Source organism: Phacochoerus africanus, chromosome 2, assembly GCF_016906955.1.
Source record: "Phacochoerus africanus isolate WHEZ1 chromosome 2, ROS_Pafr_v1, whole genome shotgun sequence".
NCBI classification, from domain to species: Eukaryota; Metazoa; Chordata; class Mammalia; order Artiodactyla; family Suidae; genus Phacochoerus; species Phacochoerus africanus.
The window spans coordinates 269,375,328-269,396,350 of record NC_062545.1 but is presented as its reverse complement, the minus strand read 5'-3'; the positions used below and the strand labels follow the sequence as shown (position 1 = coordinate 269,396,350).

Genomic DNA, 21,023 nt, shown 5'->3' with positions numbered 1-21,023 from the left:
ATTTATTTAGTGGTTTTGGGTTTTTTTTGCTTTTCAGGTCCACACCCAAAAGATTCGTTTCTGCTGTGCCGCAATGAGAACTCTAGTTTTTTATTTTTGAGTTGTAGTCATTTTCTACATATTCTGGATAAAAGTCCTCTGTAAGATGTAATGATTTGCAAATATGTTTTTTCCCATTCCGTGGGTTATCTCTTCACTTTCTTGTTGGTGCCCTTTGAAGCCCAGAAACTTTTAACTTTGACAAAGTCCAACTTGTCATTCTGTTTCATCATTTGTGTCATATCTAAGAAATCATTGGCTAAACTGAAGTCACCAAGATTTACTCCTATGTTTTCTTCTAAGAGTTTTGTGGTTTTAGTTCTTATATTTAGGTCTGTGAACCATTTTGTGTTGATTTTCGGCAAATGGTGAATTCTTAGGCATTTCTTTATCAGAAAAAAAGTTTTTTAAAATCGATTGTTGCATTTCTTTCATTTTTCCTTTTTTCTTGCTTGTTCCTTAATTCTCCTTCTTGTTTATACTCATAATGCTTATATTGAATTTCTAATCTAAATCCTATAACCCTCTCTTCTCTTTTGATTTTGATCTCTATTTTTTTCTCAGCATTTTCAGAAAATCTTGTTTGTCCATCATATGCCCAACATGTTTCATCTTGTCATTTCATATCAACATTTTTTGCTATGTTCCTTTTTCAAAAACTAGATACTCTGTATTTGACCCACAATTTACTAGCATTTCTACCTATGTATTCAAATAAGATAGACAGGACAAATTTTGATGTGTTAGTGAATAGAAATGATTTTTTTTTTTTTTTTGGTCTTTTTGCCTTTTCTAGGGCCGCTCCCATGGCATATGGAGGTTCCCAGGCTAGGGGTTGAATCAGAGCTGTAGCCGCTGGCCTACGCCACAGCCACAGCAACGCCGAATCCAAGTCGCGTCTGTGACCTACACCACAGCTCATGGCAACGTCAGATCCTTAACCCACTAAGCGAGGCCAGGGATTGAACCTGCAACCTCATGGTTCCTAGTCGGATTTGTTAACCACTGCGCCATGACGGGAACTCCTATTTCATCTTTTTTTTCCCCTTTTCTTAGGGCCACACCTGCTGCATGTGGAAGTTTCCAGGCAAGGGATCAGATCGGAGCTGCAGCTGCCAGACTATGCCACAGCAACACCAGATCCAAGCCGAATTTGTGACTTACACCACAGCTCACGGCAATGTTGTATCCTAACCCACTAAGTGGGGCCGGGGATTGAACCTGCATCCTCATGGATACTACTCAGGTTCGTTACCGCTGAGCCACAACAGGAACTCCTCACCTTCTCTTTGAAATGTTGTTTCGGTTGTGTAAATATATTTTATTAGTTTATTTTGATCTTTTTTGAAAGTGCCATTTAAACTATAACATAAATTTTATTTATTTTTAAACTAACTACAGAATAAAATTGTGTCCATGGAAATAGTAGGAAACCCTAATACATGAAAAAATTGTGTGAGATCTAATTTTTATGACTGTTTATTCATTGTCAGAGAAATTTATTATAATTTGTTTAGGATATCTATTTCAGTTTATTCTTGAGCAACTAAAATTATATTGGATTCCACCTACATTGTTGGTGGGAATGTAAATTGTTGCAGCCACTGTGAAGAACAGTGTGGAAGTTCCTTAAAAAATTAAAAATAGAGTTACCATATGATCCTGCAATCCCACTCCTGGGCATATATCCATAAAAGATGAAAACTCCAATTTGAAAAGATACATGCACCCCAATGTTCATAGCAGCACTGTTCACAAAAGCCGAGACATGGAAACAACCTAAGTGTCCATCATCAGATGAATGGATAAAGAAGATGTGGTAAACACACACACAAATGCAGACACACACACACACACACACACAGAGGAGTATCACTTGTCTATAAAAAAGAATGAAATAATGACATTTGCAGCAACGTGGATGGACCCAGAGAATATCATACTAAGTGAATAAATCTGACAAAGACAAATTCATATGATATCAGTTATATGTGGATTCTAAAAAAAAGATAAAAGTGAACTTGTTTACAAAACAAATAGACTCACAGACATAGAAAACAAACTTACAGTTACCAAAGGGGAAAAGTGGGGGAGGGATAAATTAGGAGTTTGGGATTAACAGACATATGATACTATATATAAAATAGATAAACAACAAGAACCTATAGAATATAGGTTATATGCAGTTCCCATCATGGCACAGTGGAAACAAATCCGATTAGGAACCATGAGGTTGTGGGTTCGATCCCTGGCCTCACTCCTTGGGGGTTAGGATCTGGTATTGCCGTGAACTGTGGTGTAGGTCACAGATGTGGCCTGGATCTGGTGTTGCTGTGGCTGTGGCTGGTGGCTGTAGCTCCGATTAGACCCCTAGCCTAGGAACCTCCATATGCCGTGGGTTTGGCCCTAAATAGCAAAAAAAAACAAAAACAAAAAAGAATATAGGTGTAGCATATAGTATAGCATAGGGAACTATATATTCTGTATCTTATAACCTATAATGGACAATAATCTGAATATATATATTCTTTTACATATATGTCTATGTATCACTTTGCTGTACACTTGAACTCAACATTGTAAATCAACTATACTTCAGTTTTAAAAAAAAAGAGAGAAGTTCCCATCGTGGTGCACTGGTTAACGAATCCAACTAGGAACCATGAGGTTGCAGGTTCCATCCCTGGCCTTGCTCAGAGGGTTAAGGATCCAGCATTGCCATGAGCTGTGGTGTAGGTTGCAGACGCGGCTCGGATCCCAAGTTGCTGTGGCTCTGGTGTAGGCCGGCGGCTACAGCTCCGATTAAACCCTTAGCCTGGGAACTTCCATATGCTGCAGGAAGCAGCCCTAGAAAAGGCAAAGACAAAAAAAAAAAAAAAAGAGAGAGAGAGAGAGTTCCTGTTGTGGCTGAGCAGTAATGAACTCAACTAGTATCCATGAGGATGCAGGTTCGATCCTTGGCCTCACTCAGTGGATTAAAGGATCTGGCATTGCCTTGAGCTTCGGTGTAGTTTGCAGAACACTGCTCAGATCCCACATTGCTATGGCTGTGGCGTAGGCTGGCAGCTGCGGCTCTGATTCCACCCCTAGCCTGGGAACTTCCATATGCTGCAGGTGCAGTCCTAAAAATGACAAAACAAAACTATATTGCTTTCAATAATTAATCCTTTTCATACAGCTCAATAGCAAAAAAAAAAACAATCAAATTAGAAAATGGTCAGAGGATCTGAATAGATATTTTTCCAAAGAAGACATATAGATGGCCAGCAGGTTCAGGAAAAGGTACCAAACACCATTAATCATCAAGAAAAAGCAAATCAAAATCACGACGAGATATCACCTCATACTTGTTATAATTGTGATTATCAAAAACAAAAAAATTGCAGTTTGCACCGTGGCTCAGTGGGTTAAGAACCTGGTGTAGTGTCCGTGAGGATACAAGTTCATCGTTGGCCTTGCTTAGTGTGTAAAGGATCTGGTATGTCTCAAGTGGTGGTGTAGGTCGCGGTTGCAGCTTGGATTGCATGTTGCTGTGGCATAGGCCGGCATCAGGTACAGCCCAAAAAAGAAAAAGGGAAAAGGAAGGAACAAAACCACGTATTGGTGTGGATTTGGAGAAAAGGGAGCCCTTGTGCACTGTTGGTGGGAAGATGAATTGGTGCAGCCGCTACAGAAAACGGTACGGAGGTTCCTTAAAAAGTTAAAACTATCATAGAATCAAGCAATTCTACCTCTGGGCATTTATGCAAAAAAATCAAAGCACTAACTTGAAAAGATATATATGTCCTCACGTTCACTGAAGCATTATTTACAATAATCAAGATGTAGAAGTTGGAGTTCCTGTCGTGGCACAGCGGAAACGATTCCGACTAGGAACCATGAGGTTGCAGATTTGAACCCTGGCCTTGCCCAGTGGGTTAAGGATCCGGCATTGCCATGAGCTGTGGTGTAGGTCGCAGACACGGCTCAGATCCTGCATTGCTGCGGCTGTGGCGCGGGCCGGCAGCTACAGCTCCTATTAGACCGATAGCCTGGGAACCTCCATATGCCACAGCTTCGACCCTAAACAGACAAAAAAAAAAAAAAAAAGAGGAAGAAGAAGATGTAGACGTAAAGTAAGTGTCCATTGAATGGATAAAGAAATTGTAGAGTGTGTGTGTGTAATGGAATATTCTTCAGGCATTAAAAAAAAGGGAATCTTGACATTTATGACAACCTGGATAGACCTTGCGGGCATATTGCTTAAGTGAAATGAGTCACGCAGAGAAAGACAAATAACGTATGATGTAACTTTATATAGAATCTTAAAAGAACACACACAAAACCCCCCAAAAACCAGACAAAAGAAGCAACCAAGCTCATGCGTACAGAGAACAGATTGGTGGCTGCCTGAGGCAGGAGATGGGGTGGGAGGGTGCTGTGGTGAAGAGGGTTAAAAAAGTACAAACTTCCAGCTGCAACAGAACTATGTCATGGGGATGTAATGTAAAGTGTGACTGTAGCTAATAATACTACATTGTTTAATTTGAAAGTTGGTAAAAAAAAAATAGGTCTTAAATTTTTTCATCACAGGAAAAATTTTTGTAGCTGTATATGGTGGTGGATGTTATTATCGTGACTTATCATGGTGATCTTTTCACAATATATACAAATATCAAATCATGAGGTGTACACCTTAAACTAACACAACGTTGTATGTCAATTATATCTCAATTTTTAAAAAGAATTAGGAGTTCCCTTCGTGGCTCAGAAGTTAACGAACCCGACTAGCATCCATGAGGGCGCGAGTTTGATCCCTGGTCTTGCTCAGTGGGTTAAGGATCCAGTGTTGCCGTGAGCTGTGGTGTAGGCCTCAGACTCGGCTTGGATCCCAAGTTGCTGTGGCTGTGGTGTAGGCCAAAGCTGCAGCTCTGATTCGACCCCTAGCCTGGAAACTTCCATGTGCCGTGGGTGCACCCCTCCCCCCAAAAAGAATTAATCCTTTTGACTCTTGTTCTCTGAAGTGTTCAGTAGATAAAATCACAAGTCCTACCAACTTGAACCTTCTCTTCTTTCTTTAGGTCAGTAATTCTGTCAGTATGTGTGTGTAACTTGCAGACATCATAAATCTCTACCTAAAGAGCTGTATTTTCTGGAGTTCCCGTCGTGGCACAGTGGTTAAGGAATCCGACTAGGAACCATGAGGTTGCGGGTTCAATCCCTGGCCTTGCTCAGTGGGTTAAGGATCCGGTGTTGCCGTGAGCTGTGGTGTAGGTTGCAGATGCGGCTCGGATCTCACGTTGCTGTGTCGCTGGCGTAGGCCGGGTGGCTACAGCTCTGGTTCGACCCCTAGCCTGGGAGCTCCATGTGCTGCGGGAGTGGCTCAAGAAAAGGCAAAAAGACCAAAAAAAAAAAGCTGTATTTTCTATACCGATTTATTGATTGTCTCCCACCTGTGGATTAGTACCTTCCTAAAGTGCTATCTTAAAATTTGGCAGCACTGAAAATGATACATTTTGACCTAAAGAAGTACGTAAGCAAATCGACTAGGGATTTATTTTCAGTGTTTTGTGTGAAGGATCCCCTTCATGTTAAACAAGCCTTAATTATTTCTACAAAAGCTTTATCTGTGGTGAGTAAAGTGTATATATTCTCTGGATGCTTTTGGGTTTTTGAGAGAGATGTGGCTGCACAAATTTGTGCTTTACTGAGAGATTAGTGTTTTGACTCTTTTCCTTTTTATTTTCCCTTTTAAAGAAAATCTGTTTCACAATTTTCCTTATGGTGCAGCAGATTTAGGATCCAGCATTGTCACTGCAGCAGCTCAGGTTGCTGCTGTGGTGTGGGTTTGATCCCTGGCCCGGGAACTTCCATATGCTTCAGACGTGGCCAAACGAAGAAAAAACAAAACAAAACTCTGTTACACACATACGCAGATACATACACACACACAGAATAATGTAGAAGTGGTAAAAAGATTTCGGTCGAGATATAAATAAACGGGTTGCCCACGATACGTGGTGAAATTGAAAAAAGCAAATTGCCACCATAGTTTGTTTTCCATGATCTTGTTTTTATTCAGGAATTCTCTATTAAATTTATATTCTCTATATCATATTAGCTTTTCGCGGGGACCCTTTGTCTTAGGGCCCAGTTTGGTCTCTTTCTTCCGGGGGCTGATTTTCTCCTAGTGGCTGGTGCATGTGAGTGTGTCTTCTGTGCTTGTTTCTGTCAGTGCCCATTCAGTGGACCTCAGCCGGAGAGCGCTTGGAAGGAAGGTCTCTGCTGATCCGTGTCAGAGTTGCCCGGGGTGGTGGGTGGAGGGCGTGGGGCCTTCTTCCCCACTTTGCTCTCCGGTTCCCTCTCCACAGACTGTGGGAGTTAAACACCTCTCTGCTTTCAAGCATTGATGTAGTTTTTGTGTATTTCTTCTGAAACCGAGAAGATTTCTTTGGGAATAATGGAAGGTTTTTTTTTTTTTTTTTTGGTTGTCCCCCCTGTTTATGTTTGTGTTGGTCTGAATAGAAAACAGGGTCACATTACTTGCAGAGAACAAGAAGTATGTTGATAGTGCTTCTGGACCAGCTTTGGAACTTGGGGAAGAGGTGGCGTGGGAGTGCGGCTGGAATAGCATCAGCTTTTAATATTGGGCCCTTGGTTCTGAGCATTTCTTCACTGTTCAAGTGCTTATCTATTGGCTAGCTTCTCTTTGTGTTTTCTCTTGAGTTCACAAACTGATTATTAAACTAATTATGGCAGTGTAATATACTTGCAGAAGAGTACATTTAAGTGTATTTTTTTTGCAGATTGAACACATCCAGGGGACTTGGACAAAGAAATAGAACATACCCACTGTGGCACAGTGGGTTAAGAATTTGATTGCAGCAGCTCGGGTTGCTGCAGAGGTGTGGGTTCATGGTTCACTGCAGGGGCATGGATTGCAGCTGTGCCTCAGATTCAGTCTCTGGCCCAAGAACTTTCATATGCCGTGGGTGTGGCCATTAAACAAAAGAAAAACACACAGCACCACAGCAGCTCCCTTGTGTTCTTTCACTTGGACTTTTTAAAGGTTTATGAGCAGAGTGAAAAGATGCATTTAGTGCATGAAAGGCTTGAGTATCTATATAGTGTCCTACACAGGTATAGTAAACTTTATCTTTTCTCTTGAAGGTGTGTCTTTTTGCCTTATCCATGTTAAGCCATTCATCCTGTTATCAGAGCCTTTTCATTTTCGCAGTCATGAATATCATAATGGAGAATTTTTTTGACTGAAAATATTTTCTTATAGGAGTTCCCGTTGTGGCTTAGTGGGTAACGAACCTGACTAGTATCCATGAGGATGCGGGTTCAATCCCTGGCCTCACTCAGTGGCTTAAGGCTCCCGTGTTGCTGTGAGCTGTGGTGTAGGTCATGGACGTGGCTTGGATCCTATGTGGCGTAGGCTGGCAGCTGCAGCTTCGATTTGACCCCTAGCCTGGGAACTTCCATATGCCTCAGGTTCGGCCCTAAAAAGAAAAAAAGCAAAGCAAAGCAAAGACCTTCTTATAATATGTGCATAATAAATAAACTCTCCTTTCCATTCACTGTGTAAGAAAACATAGTCTAGAGAGTGAGATGGATGAAATGAATGGTCTTTTGCTTATGATAGCTCTTGCATATCATTACAGCAGTAATGAAGTAAGAATGATGTTAGAAATAGCTTTGAATAACACCAGAAAATGATCAAAAGCCTCAGTGCTTGCAGGGTTCTTGTTACCATGGTGACTAAAACTGTCAAAGCAGAATGGAATACTTGGAGGGATTATATAAGGCAGCATCTTGAGATGTGTTTTTGAGATATGCAGCTGGGTCTACCAGTAATATCCATGACTTTTTAAAAGCAGAGGCCCCCAAATCACTAATTATATAACGCCAGAGGAGCAAATACACAAAGCCAAAGTAAGTGTTGGAGGTGTATACACACACACACACACACACACACACACACACACACACACACACACCCCAAAGTGAAATGTAATCATCTTAAATTAAAATAGTGACAGAAAATTGTATTCAACATGCTCCTTATATTTCAAAATAAAGAAGAAATCGACAGGAAGTTGCCTTGTGGTGTAGCAGGTTGAGGATCCAGCATTGCTGCAGCTGTGATGCAGGTTCAGCCTCTGGCCCAGGAACTTTCACTTGCCATGAGTGCAGCAAAAAAAAAAAAAAAAAAAATTGTAACTTAAAAAAAGAAATCATTTACAATACTTTCTTTAACAGCTTATTTTTAGGATGCCCTTGTTTCTGAATGGGAAAGGATAACTGAAAAATTGATAGTTTTTTCCCACCGTCCTCTTTCTTCCCTCCCTTGCTCTCTCCCTCTCTCTTCCCTCTCTATTTTTTCCCTTTTCTCTTCCTTTTCCTCCTTCAAAAAATTAATACTTTCCCAGAGGCAAAGTTCTGCAGACAGATAATAGTAAAGTGTGTATTATTTCAGAGATAATAAGAGACTGATGTGCTGCCAGCTGCACTAAGAGGGCTGATGATTTCAGAGATAATGCCCTAAACTATTTGTACAAGCTTGCAATAATCTGCTTTTGTTTTATATGGTTTACCACTGAAAACAGTGGCACTTGCAGTTGGGGTAGACTGCCACCAGGGTGCAGTAGATGTCTTGATCGCATGATCTAGAGAAGCATTGACTGATAAAAATGTAATGTGAGCCACAAATGTGATTTAAAATTTTTCTAGGAGGAGTTCCCGTTGTGGCCCAGGGAAACAAATCTGACTAGAAACAGTGAGGTTTCAAGTTCGATCCCTGACCTTGCTCAGTGGGTTAAGGATCTGGTGTTGCTTGTGAGTTGTAGTATAGGTCACAGACGTGGCTTGGATAGTGCATTGTTGTGGCTGTGATGTAGGCCAGCAGGTCTGATTCAACACCTCCATGTGCTTCGGGTGTCGCCCTAAAAAGACCAAAAAAAAGAGAGAAAAATTTCTAGTAGCCAGATTGTAAAAATTTTTTAAAGTGATTAATTTTAACACTATATTTTATTTGATTCAGTATATCCAAACTATTTTTTTTCTTTTTCAAAATGTTTTCTTTTGAGAGTTCCCCTGTAGTGTTGTGGGTAAGGATCTGGCATTGCTGCAGCTGTGATGCAAGTCGAAACTGCAGTGCAGGTTCAATCCCTGGCTTTGAGAACTTCCACATGCCATGGGTACAGCCAAAAAAAATTTTTTTCTTAGAACATGTAATGAATAAAAAGACAATTTAACGAGATCTTTCATATTATTTTTGTGCTGTTTTTGAAGTACACTGAATATTTTACACTTTCACACATTTCAGTTCAAATTAGACACATTTAAATTACTCAGTAGCCACACGTGGCTATTGGCTCAAGCAAAATTCCTCCCACTTCAGCTTCTGTTCTCAAAATGGAGCACTGTGCTCTGAGGTGAATACACTCTGGCTGCTTTGGAGTGCCAGTCTTCACAGGCCATGCTATGTCCCCATTGTTTTTTCTTTCTCTTTTTTTGGGCTTGCACCAGAGGTATGCTGGGGAAGTTCCTGGGCCAGGGATTGAACCTGCACCACAGCTGTAATCAGACCCACAGCAATAACTAAGCCAGGTCCCTAACCCACTGAGCCACAGGGAACTCACCCCATAGTTTCTTTTTTTTCTTCCTGTCTAGATGCTGATGGCTTTTGGACTGTTGGTGATGTGTTCCTGCCACCTGTATTTTGGGATTTGAAGCTTACCTTTTCAGTTACTATATTAGTTTGCTAGGACTGTCATAACAAAATACCTCAGACTGGGTGGCTTAAACAACAGAAATTTTTTGTCTCACAGTCTGGAGCCTGGTTGTCCAAGGTCAGCATGTTGGTGGGGTTGGTTCATTGTGAGACCTCTCTCCTTGGCTTGCAAATGGCTATTTTCTTGCTGTGTCCTAGTGTGGTCATCCCTTTGAGCATGTGTGTCCTAGGTTCCTCCTGCTTGTAAGGACACGAGTCTGAGTTTTTTTGTTTTTGTCTTTTGTTGTTGTTGTTGTTGCTATTTCTTGGGCTGCTCCCGCGGCATATGGAGGTTCCCAGGCTAGGGGTCTAATCGGAGCTGCAGCCACCGGCCTACGCCAGAGCCACAGCAACACGGGATCCGAGCCGCGTCTGCAACCTACACCACAGCTCACGGCAACGCCAGATCGTTAACCCACTGAGCAAGGGCAGGGACCGAACCCGCAACCTCATCGTTCCTAGTTGGATTCGTTAACTACTGCGCCACGACGGGAACTCCTGAGTTTTTGACTTATTGGAGGTCAACAGCTTCCCAAGAGTGAGCTCCCAGAAAGGGACCTTATTAATGTGGAATCAAAATCTAGGTTGTGTTTCCCTGTAATAGAGAGGAGATAGCTTTGGATTACAGGGTAGAAGGATTGTGAGTTTCAGTCATAGCTCAAGGATTTACTGGCCATGAGTTCCCAGGCAGCTCACTGAAACTCTCTGGTCCTCTTTTGTGTGTGTGTTTGTGTCTCTGTGTGTGTTTACACGTGCACATTACTGTGCTGGAGAAGCCAAGCATTTCAGGACAATCAGACTAAGAAAAGAGAAGCCAGTGAAGAAACTTAGAAAGAGCAGTTACAAGATGATGAGGAAGGGGTGAGTCATGTCTTGCCATAGGGAGGACCGAGAGAAAGATGGAATAGTGTCTCTTGAACTTGGGTTTTAGGTGTGGGTAGGCATCAGTGATCTCAGCTAATTCAGTTTAGTAAAGACGCTTGATTTGTAGAAACCTGGAAGAAAATTTTCCAAGTTTTGACTTCTCAAAGTTACATTTGAAACATCTTTGAGAAGTAGGTTTAATCAGTTTCCCAACTTTTGTTTAGATAGAGTTGAGAATTTAAAAAAAAGTGAGATTAGTGTCATACTTTCAACTTCCTCTAAAGAATATGAGCAGCCATTTTATAACATTGGTGTCTTTGGACAATATGAAATATAGGGTCATTTAGCTTATGGGATAATTCACACAGCCCCATTTAATTTAATTCCATGGACCATTAATTTCCCATCTCTACTGACACTAATAAAGACCACATGATATATTCAGAGTTTAAAACCAGAGTCAAGCTCTGAATAGTAGAAGAATTTATCTGAAACTCTTTATAAAGTACCTTAGTTTATTTTAGACTCTAATCATTTTAGAGTGATTTGTATTTTAGATTCTATGATATGTTTAATTAGAAAAAGGGTGATCATGAAACTTAGCCTTTAGGAAGTTAAAAAAAAAAACTTAAACCCTATAATTGATAAAGAAATTGGCTGTCTTTATAGATGAGTCTTTAGACTGGAGTGATAGATGCTCTAAATTGTTTTAACGACAGTAACCATTGTGTACAGCTATAAATCAGAAAATACATATTACAACTTATGTCTGGAGCCTTATTCTAACCTTTAGAGATCACTTTTTATGTGCTTTTAGCCCTCATAGAAAATTCCCTCACCCTAAAACTCTCTTTCCACCGAACACTTGAAATTATGGAGTCATGAAATAAAACACTGAGTTCTAATTCTGTTTTCTCCTTTAACAAGATGTATCATTGAGGTTTATTACATGTGTCTGTTTTGGAAATGCAAAGGAACTTGTAGGCAAATGCTTACTTGAGAATTTGCCTTGAGACTTATAGTAAAGAAGCTCAAAAGTTGTCAGTTCTCATGAAGTCGATGTTGCTGCCTAATGCTTTTATATAAATTAGTCTTCCTAGCAGGAGCTCTTTGATAAGAGTCTTAAAGATTCTAGCAACAACTTCAATTTAAAAATGACTGATTAGCTCTTCCTAACGCAACAGCTCACTAGAGATCTATGGAGACATAAAAAAGATAAAAACTTGCAGTCAATGTGGAAACTAGTATCTGTAGTTAACTTCTGTAATCGGAAATGAGTTTCTGCTTATCATAAGGATAATGGAAATAGATTTTAACTGGAATTTCTAGCTCATTCTTGTAAGGTAGTGATTTAAAATTCTGAGGAGGAAAACCTTTCGCTTTTTTGCTCATTGTCTTAATGTCTAGTACAGAAACACCAATCTTCTTTTACTCATTAATTCCACTTATAGGAATGTGCTTTCTACTAGATCACATAACCTTTCAAGTTTCTTAATATGAAGATGTTTATTGTAGCGTTTAAAAAATTTTTATTTATTGACCTTTTGGCTGTGCCTGCAGCATATGTAAGTTCCCAGACCATGGATCAAACCCAAGCCACAGCAGCGAGATGAGCCACTGCAGCGACAATGCTGGATCCTTAACTGCTAAGCCACATGGAAGCTCCTATGTATTATTTTTATGACAGGGAAACACTGGAAGCAATATAAATGTCCATCAGGAGGGGCTTGGTTAAGTAAATTGGTTCATTATGCTATCTCATGCAGAGTAAGCATTGCCATAATTCTATATGCATTAAAGAAACCTGATATATTATTCAATTAAAAAGGCATGTTATAGAACATTATATAGTTTGATCCTGTTAATGTAAAATAATAGAAAAATTTACATATATATTTAAGTGTGCATAGAACAGCCATTTTTAATGGCGGTTTTTTCTGAGGACTAGAAGAGATAAGCAGTAGGGTATTTTTTATTTCTTGTTTTATATGCCATATACTATCTTTGTTTTCTAAGAGACATTATTTTCAGAGTTGAGAAAGAAAGAAAAATGTAAGATCTCTGTGATAGATTGTTTGTAAAAGTCATTCCCTTCCCCATATCCATGTCTATGAGATTTGCTTTGCCTGATGGGACAGTACAAACACGATGCAAAGATTTGAAAACAAAAATGCACAATAGAGCTGCCCTCTCTTTTGCTGCTCTTGGGATCCTTTCATCCAACCTCTTGTAAACAGACCCAGGCTAGCCTGTTGGATAATGAGAAACACGTGACCCAGCACCTTAGCCACCTGCCGCTAGATGTCCCCGATGCCACCCACTGTTAGCTGTCCACATGTGCATGAGTGAGGTCTGGCTGAGGCTTGTGCTGTAGTTTTATTAGCTTAGAATTGCCTTTCTTTCTTGTATATACCTAATCTCTCTTTCTCTCTCTGATGATCTTTCTCTGTTGCCAATTTAAATCTTTCTCTTCATGCAGCTTTTCCTGACTCCTCAAGCCCCACAAATGTGTCTCTTTTCTACACTCTTCTATTACTTTGACTCAGTACCATATAATCCAGTATTTATGTCCTTTTTTCTCTTTTTCTGTATATGTATTTGTCTTTTCTAACAAAATAATAAGCTCCTCGATTGTAGAGATCATATTACACCTGACTTTCTCTGGCCGTCATAATAACTAGTACTTGATAGAATTCTGTATGTAGTAACCAGGCTTTCTCCTTGCATCCAGTGTCTTCAAAATACCCCTTTCCTAACTGTCGTGCAAGTGTCACCAATAACAAGATACCCTACTGGTGCAATAGAAACTACATTTGTTTCTGTTCTGTAGATATCTCATTTCTATGAAATCAGTATGTCCTTCACTAAGTAAATAACAAGTTTGTGTGTGATCTCTTTCTGCCAATTAAAAACATGTATGTGTATTATGTACAGTGCTGCATATATATATATGCATACATACATATATATTTGAAAATGTTAATGATATAATGAGTGTAAATTTTTTACATTAGGAAATAAGGCAAATACCATGCCAGTGGGTATATGGAAAATCTGGAATGATATTCATTTCTCCCTCCAAAATGACAAAACAACATAAAAAATACTTACATCGAATTTCTATAGATAGGTAAAGTTTACCGAGAACATTCAGCTTTTTTGGTTATAGGAAGTAAAGAAAGAATTTCTTTTCTTCTTGAGTGTTAAACTTAGGTTAAATGAGAGAAGTTACATTTAAAAGTCTTTCCTTTTGCTGCTAAACATTTGAGTATTTCCTTTATTTTGTATTTTGGTAGACATTTGGGTAATACGGATCGTTCTGAAATAGAGACTGCACTGCTTAACTGATGGTATTGATCACAGGGGCTTGATTGATGTCGACAGTGGTGGTAGCACAGAGGTAAACGATGATGGAGAGGAGCAGGGAGCCCACAGCAAAAACGCTGCATTTTATCTGACAGCCCCAAGAAGACGCATTTGGCCCTTATCTGCGAAGCTGGTGATACTACATCAGAATTCGTTGTCCTATTCTCTGCTCTTGTATATGTTTGAAACTTTCCACCATAAAATTTTTTTAAAGAAAGAACTTTAAAGGTACTTTTCACAAAAGCAACAAAAATTAAAATGTCAGCAGTAATGTGAACCAAGAAATATTAGATCTTTACGGAAAAGATTGTAAAGTTTATTTAGTGACGATATTTTCAACATAAATGGAAAGAGATGCTATTGACACTACAAATTACTTTAAAAAGTCAGTTCCCCAAATGGATCTCTAGATTTATTCAGTTCCCATTAGACCTTTTTTCCCCCCCTTTGGTAGAACTTTGATAAGCTGATTTTATTTATTTTTATTTATTTATTTATTTATTTATTTATTTTTGCTATTTGTTTGGGCCGCTCCCGCGGCATATGGAGGTTCCCAGGCTAGGGGTCGAATCGGAGCTGTAGCCACCGGCCTACGCCAGAGCCACAGCAACGCGGGATCCGAGCTGCGTCTGCAACCTACACCACAGCTCACGGCAACGCCGGATCATTAACCTACTGAGCAAGGGCAGGGACCGAACCCGCAACCTCATGGTTCCTAGTCGGATTCGTTAACCACTGTGCCACAACGGCAACTCCCTGATAAGCTGATTTTAAAATTTGTATGCAAGTACAAGGAACCAGAAAAGCAAAGGCACTCCTGAAAAAGAAGAAACATGCCAGACTTACTATAGTAATTAACAAAAAATGCTAACGAAGAAATAGAAAAACACACCAGTGGAATAGAAACAAGCCGTGAGACACAAACCTAAAGAAAAACTGGTGACTGCAGTTCTGGTTCTAGCGTATTTGTCAGAAGGATATATAATTTAAAAAATTATTCATATAGGATTTGTAATACATATCTGAAACTCAGCTTTGGTTATATTAAAGAGTTAAATTGGAATGGCAAAACTTTAAGTCTTTTAAAAGACTATATTTAATGAGGTCCTGCTGTATAGCACAGGAAACTATATCCAATCACTTGTGCTAGAACAGAATGAAAGGTACTGTGAGCAAAAGAGTGTATACATATGTATGACGGGGTCACGTTGCTGTACAGCAGAAATTGGCAGACCAATGTAAATCAACAATAAAAAAATTAAAAAGACATATCGACAAATTTCTTTTAAAAGAAAAATCACTAGACACTAAAGGTGAAGATTGATAAATCTGATAACTGCTCATTTTAAAAAATCATCAATAAAATGAGAAGTCACGTCATAGACTGAGAATTGCAGAGGTTTTGCCCTGGGGATGAGACTGTCTTAAGTGGCAGTGATAGCCTGCCTTTCTCAATTGTGTCTCGTACACTTTTGTATTAGGGATTGTTGTATATCTTTCAATCTTGAGAGTTCTAGAATTTGTGGAATTTTCTCTTTTCCTTTTCAACCCTGCTTGCAGCTAGTTTTTTCTGAGTTCATCTCTTTCTCGTGTTTTGTGACGTGCAGCTAACAGCATACAGTTTCTTGGCTTCTTTGTATAAATCTACAGATTTATTAGTCAAATTATCTACTTTCCAAATTATTGCAGGCAAATGTTTTTTTTGGTTTTTTTTTTTGGCTTTTCAGGGCCTTGCTTGCCCAGGCTAGGGGTCAAATCGGAGCCACAGCTGCTGGCCTGTACCACAGCCACAGCACTGCCAGATCTGAGTCATTTCTGTGACCTACACCCCAGCTCATGGCAATGCCAGATCCTTAACCCACTGAGAGAGGCTAGGGGTCGAACCCTGCTCCTCACGGATACTAGTCGATTTGTTACCCCTGCGCCACGACTGGAACTCCACATTTTTGCCACTGTATTATGTTAGCCTTTTGTACCAGTTACTTGCTGCTCAGTCCCAGTGGCAGTGTCATATATGTATTTCTTACGGCAATAACCCAGTCCTGGTACCAGTTTCTGTACTGGTCTCTCCTAAATAATGCTGCTGTGACAACTCCAAAATTTTAGTACCTTACTACGATAGAGATTTATTTCCAGCTCCCATGTTAGCCACAAAGTTATATGCAGTTCTTTTTTTTTTTTTTTTTTAAATACACTCGCAGCATATCGAAGTTGCCAGGCTAGGGCCCAGGCTAGGGATCAAATCAGAGCTGCAGCCACTGTCCTACACCAAAGCCACATCAATGCCAGATCTGAGCTGCCTCTGCAACCTATACCACAGCTCACGGTAACACTGGATCCTTATCCCACTGGGCGAGGCCAGGGATCCAAAGTCCTCATGGATACCAGTCGGGTTAGTTATCACTGAGCCACCACGGGAATTCCCTATCTGCAGTTCTGCGGCTCCATTAAATGTGTCTTACTCTGTGTTCCAGGCTGAGGAGCAGCCAGCCCTATCTTGGTCTTAGGAGAGGGAAGAGTGAAAATGCTGAGCCAAGGGTTCCCGATGTAGCGCAGTGGAAACAAATCTGACAAGGAACCATGAGGTTGTGGGTTCAACCCCTGGCCTCGCACAGTGGGTTAAGGATCTGGTGTTGTCATAAGCTGTGGTGTAGGTTGCAGATGCGGCTTGGATCTGGCATCACTGTGGCTGTGGTGTAGGCTGGCAGCTGTAGCTCTGATTCGACCCCTAGCCTGGGACCCTCTGTATGTCACAGGTGTGGCCCTAAAAAAGCAAAAAAGAAAAAAAAATGCTGAGCCTTGTAATACCTCTTAAATCTTCTCAGGCATGTTGCAGATCACTTACAATTACATTTCATTGGCCAAAGTAAGTTATGTGGCCAGGCCCAGTGTGTGTATGGTAGGGAAGTATTTATCTCTAAGGGAGGTACTGTGAGTCCCCAGGCCCAAGAATAAGGGTGTCTAGTTCTATTTACAAGGAGGGGATAGAATAATTGAGAACAATGCCATCTGCACATCCGTTTCTAGATCTATTCCCTAAAGCAGTGTTTTCCAAGTACAGAGTTCTTAGCTGATGACAAACATATGGAAGTTATCAGTATGTAAGGGAGTATGAAGACGATCGCCCAGGGAGGGGGGAGGCAGTGCTAGAGACCTCACGGGAGAGGCATCTACAGAGGAGACTACTAATGAGCTATCAGAAGTCGCAGAGAAGAACAGGAAAGACTGTGCCCTGGACCCCAGGAATAGAACTGTTTCTACTCTAAAAACTGTGACTTAAAAAAAAAAAAATAGGAAAGCCTGAATGCAAATGCTTTAAACATATCATTTATATCATCCCAATACGTAATTTCCAAATGGCGTAAAAGATTCGAAATTAATATATGTTTATTTGTTGTTACAGAGATTTGCCACAATATGGGCAGAAGCAGTGGCAGTCCTATTTTGGAAGAACTTTTGATGTTTACACCAAACTCTGGAAGTTCCAGCAGCAGCATCGGTAAAGGATTTTTGTATTTTTGTAGTTAAAGGAGAGTAAGGGTCCACTTTGTATTAGTCACAGTTCTGACCTTTGTTACCTCCGTGCCTTTTATCTCTTGGTGCATTTTAATGTATTCATCTTCATGACCCAAACGAAAATAAATTTATTTTCTTCCTACTTAGTTAAGGTTTTAAAATGCAGTGTTATCGGATTTTTAAAGACAATATCATATCTGAAATGATGCAGATTAATTCTAACATAGGTAGACTGATTCATGGTTTCATTCTAAAATAGGTGTTGTTGGAGTTCCTGCTGTGGCTCAGTGGTTAACGAACCTGACTAGTATCCATGAGGATGCAGGTTCCATCCCTGGCCCTGCTCAGTGGGTTAAGGATCCGGTGTTGCCGTGAGTTGTGGTGTAGGTCACAGACATTGCTGGGATCCTGCATTGCTGTGTCTGTGGCATAGGCCAATGGCCACAGCTCCAATTCAACCCCTAGCCTGGGAACCTCCATATGCCACGAGTGCAGCCCTAAAAAGACAAAAGACAAAAATAAATAAATAAATAAAATAAAATAGGTATTGGGATTGGACAGAGCAATTTGGGGAGTGTTGCTTCTAATTTTCATCAGGGAAGTTTCTTTTTATCTTGTTGTATTTCGGGTTACTTTAAATAGACATGTAATAAATGCGTTTTGAATTTAATTGAATGATTATGTTGAAATCTCATGAAAAATTCATGAAATCGAATTCGTGTATTCAAAATTTCCTGATAAATTGGGTGATATTTTACCCTACTAACAGATTTGGTTATTTTTGAAATGTATAGTCTTTTATTTCTATTTTCTTATCTCCTCTGTAAAACAGACAAGTCTTGGATAATCGGTACGGCTTGAAGCGGTGGCAAATAGGGGAAATTGCGTCTAAGATTGGGCAGCTATACTACCACTATTAGTAAGTGAACTGCAAATGGTAAAAATAAAGCATTGTCCTGATTTGAAAATAGCATGCGGAAGTATACATAGATACTTACTTGATAGGAGGGAAAACTAAGGAGTTACAATGAAATCCTAGTAGTTCAGATCATCCTGACCAACATGATTTGATCAAGATGATCAAAATGACCTTCAGATTATAAAACGACCTTCCACAATCAAAGTGACATTAGTTGCTTCAAAGGCTCAGCTTCAGTGGGTTAAGAATCCAGTGTTGCTGTGAGCTGTGGTATAGGTCACAGATGCGGCTCAGATCTGGCGTAGACCGCATATGTGGCTGTGGCATAGACCAGGGGCTACAGCTCTGATTTGACCCCTCGCCTGGGAACCTCCATATGCCATGGATGCGGCTTTAAAAAACAAAACAAAAAAAGATAAATACTACATGAATTTATGGTTCTTAAGGCCTCTGCTTGAATCTTGATACTGTACAGAGACATATCATAATTTCTGTGTTTGAATGAGTGGTTTTCAGGAGGATACTTTAAAATTCATCCTCATAGGATGTGTCTGAAAGGTGAGGTGAAGTCAGTAAAGCAGTAACATCTACTTAGTCCCAATCATGAGTCAAGGAAAGAAGAGAACTCCTTTTAGGAATCTGAATCTCATTTTCATTAAGTGATATCAGGTATTTCATAAAAAGGCTTGGACCATTTGTAATGTAATAGGCCAGAAAATTCCTTCCTCTTTCTGACTTTTGGCAGGCCATCCCGATTCCCATCATTAAAATCACTCTCCCGGGTGGAGTGTTTTCTTAAGAAGTCCCTTGTAAAACTAGAAATGTTACTATACATCGACTATACTTCAGCTAAAAACACAAACAAACTAGAAATGTTAAGCAGAAAATCTAATTCTTTAGCATCCTCAGAAGATTAATACAGATTGTTGCATCTCTGAGTCCTCTAAGGAAAAAAACGAAAGAAATGAGCCAAGGGACAAATGACTCTGTATGGACTTGGGGAAGGTCATGAAAAGTCTGGTCCTGGGTGGAAGGATTTGACTGAATGCAGTCCTATTTGGAGAATGAGAATGATTTGTCTCTGGGTGGCCATCAAAGACGACTTGGGAGAAGGGGGAGGTATTATTTAAATGATCATTATTATTATTTTTACACACTCTTAAGGGTGGTATGATTGTTGCTTTGCTGATTCAGGTTTAGGATCGTCATCACCATCCCCTGGAGTAAAGGAACAGAGGAATAACTGTACAAGTATTTATCGTGGTTTTGAAGAGCTTGAGGCACTCTCAAATTTAAAGTTTTTTTTTTTTTTCCCTCATAGCCTACGCACATCTGAGACCAGCTATCTGAATGAGGCTTTCTCCTTCTATTCTGCAATCAGACAGAGATCGTATTATTCTCAAGTCAATAAAGAGGACAGGTATGCACCTACTGTTTTTAGAAAGAGGAAGATAGAACACTTAGAATTTCTAGTCTGTGTGGAAATTATGCAGAAAAGCACTTTTTTTTTTTTTTTTTGTCCGTGCCCCCCACTTGCAGAGGTTCCTGAGCCAGGGATCGAACCCTCACCACAGCTGATCCGAGCCACTGCAGTGACAACACTGGATCCTTAACCTACTGTGCCATGAAGGAACTTCAGAAGAGCACACGCTTGTTCATACCTTTTATTCATTTAATGGGCTTTACTGAGTGCTGCTATATACTAGGCTTTTTCTTTTTTGTCTTTTTTAAGGCTGTACCAGCAGCGTATGGAAGTTCTCAGTTGGAGCTGAAGCTGCTGGTCTACGCCACAACCACAGCAACACCAGATCCAATTTGACCTACACCGCACCTTACAGCAACGCCAGATCCTTAACCCACTGAGTGAGGCCAGGGATCAAACCTGCACCCTCATGGATACTAGTCAGGTTCTTAATCTGCTGAGCCACAATGGGAACTCCTATGCTAGGCCTTCTGAAGCCTAGAGAGGTATGTTACCTAAATGCAATATGTGTTAGAGCTGTTGGAACAGATATCACAATACCAGCGTAGAGTCAGACAACAAAAGAAGAGTGGATTTTTTTTTTTCTTCTTTAATGAGATATTAGGGTCACCTGAAGTTTCATGGAACAGAAACAGCTCCCAAAGTGGGGCTTAGCTAATAACCTTTATTTAGCCTGTGTCATCTTAATTCAACGCAGTCAAAAGCCTTTTGACCCCTGTCATGTAGAACTAAAGGAAAGGCTGTAATGCTGTTTTGAATTTTCTGGTACCATTTTGCAGACATGTCATTTTTTTCCATTGTCAGGAAAAAAAAATGATGTAGAGGTCATTCATTCCTAATAGTAATCACTTGAGCACTTACTATGTATCTGGCAGTGTGGTCAGTGCTTGAGTGGGAGAAGAAAAAAGGAAAGATGCTGTATAAGTGTACTCTTTTCCTATCAGACAGTTACCTTTTTGTGGGAATCCCAGGCGTATTTGGTAGATTCCAGATAAGGATAAAATATTAAAGAAATCAAGGATCTGCTGGAAAATCTTTATTGCTAGCATTTCAAGAATTGTTGGGAGACAAAGTTCAGG

The 21,023-nt window shown here is 40.1% G+C and overlaps 1 protein-coding gene across 1 annotated transcript in view; it reads left to right on the top strand.

Moving 5' to 3' along the window:
* The window catches only part of SCAI (suppressor of cancer cell invasion), a 151,502-nt gene that overhangs the window by 81,785 nt on the left and 48,694 nt on the right, over positions 1-21,023 (top strand). Inside the window, exons 4-6 of the mRNA XM_047768385.1 lie at positions 17,430-17,525; positions 18,375-18,461; positions 19,783-19,881. Of these exons, the coding sequence (XP_047624341.1) occupies positions 17,430-17,525; positions 18,375-18,461; positions 19,783-19,881 (282 nt within the window). The remainder of the gene's footprint in view (positions 1-17,429; positions 17,526-18,374; positions 18,462-19,782; positions 19,882-21,023) is intronic.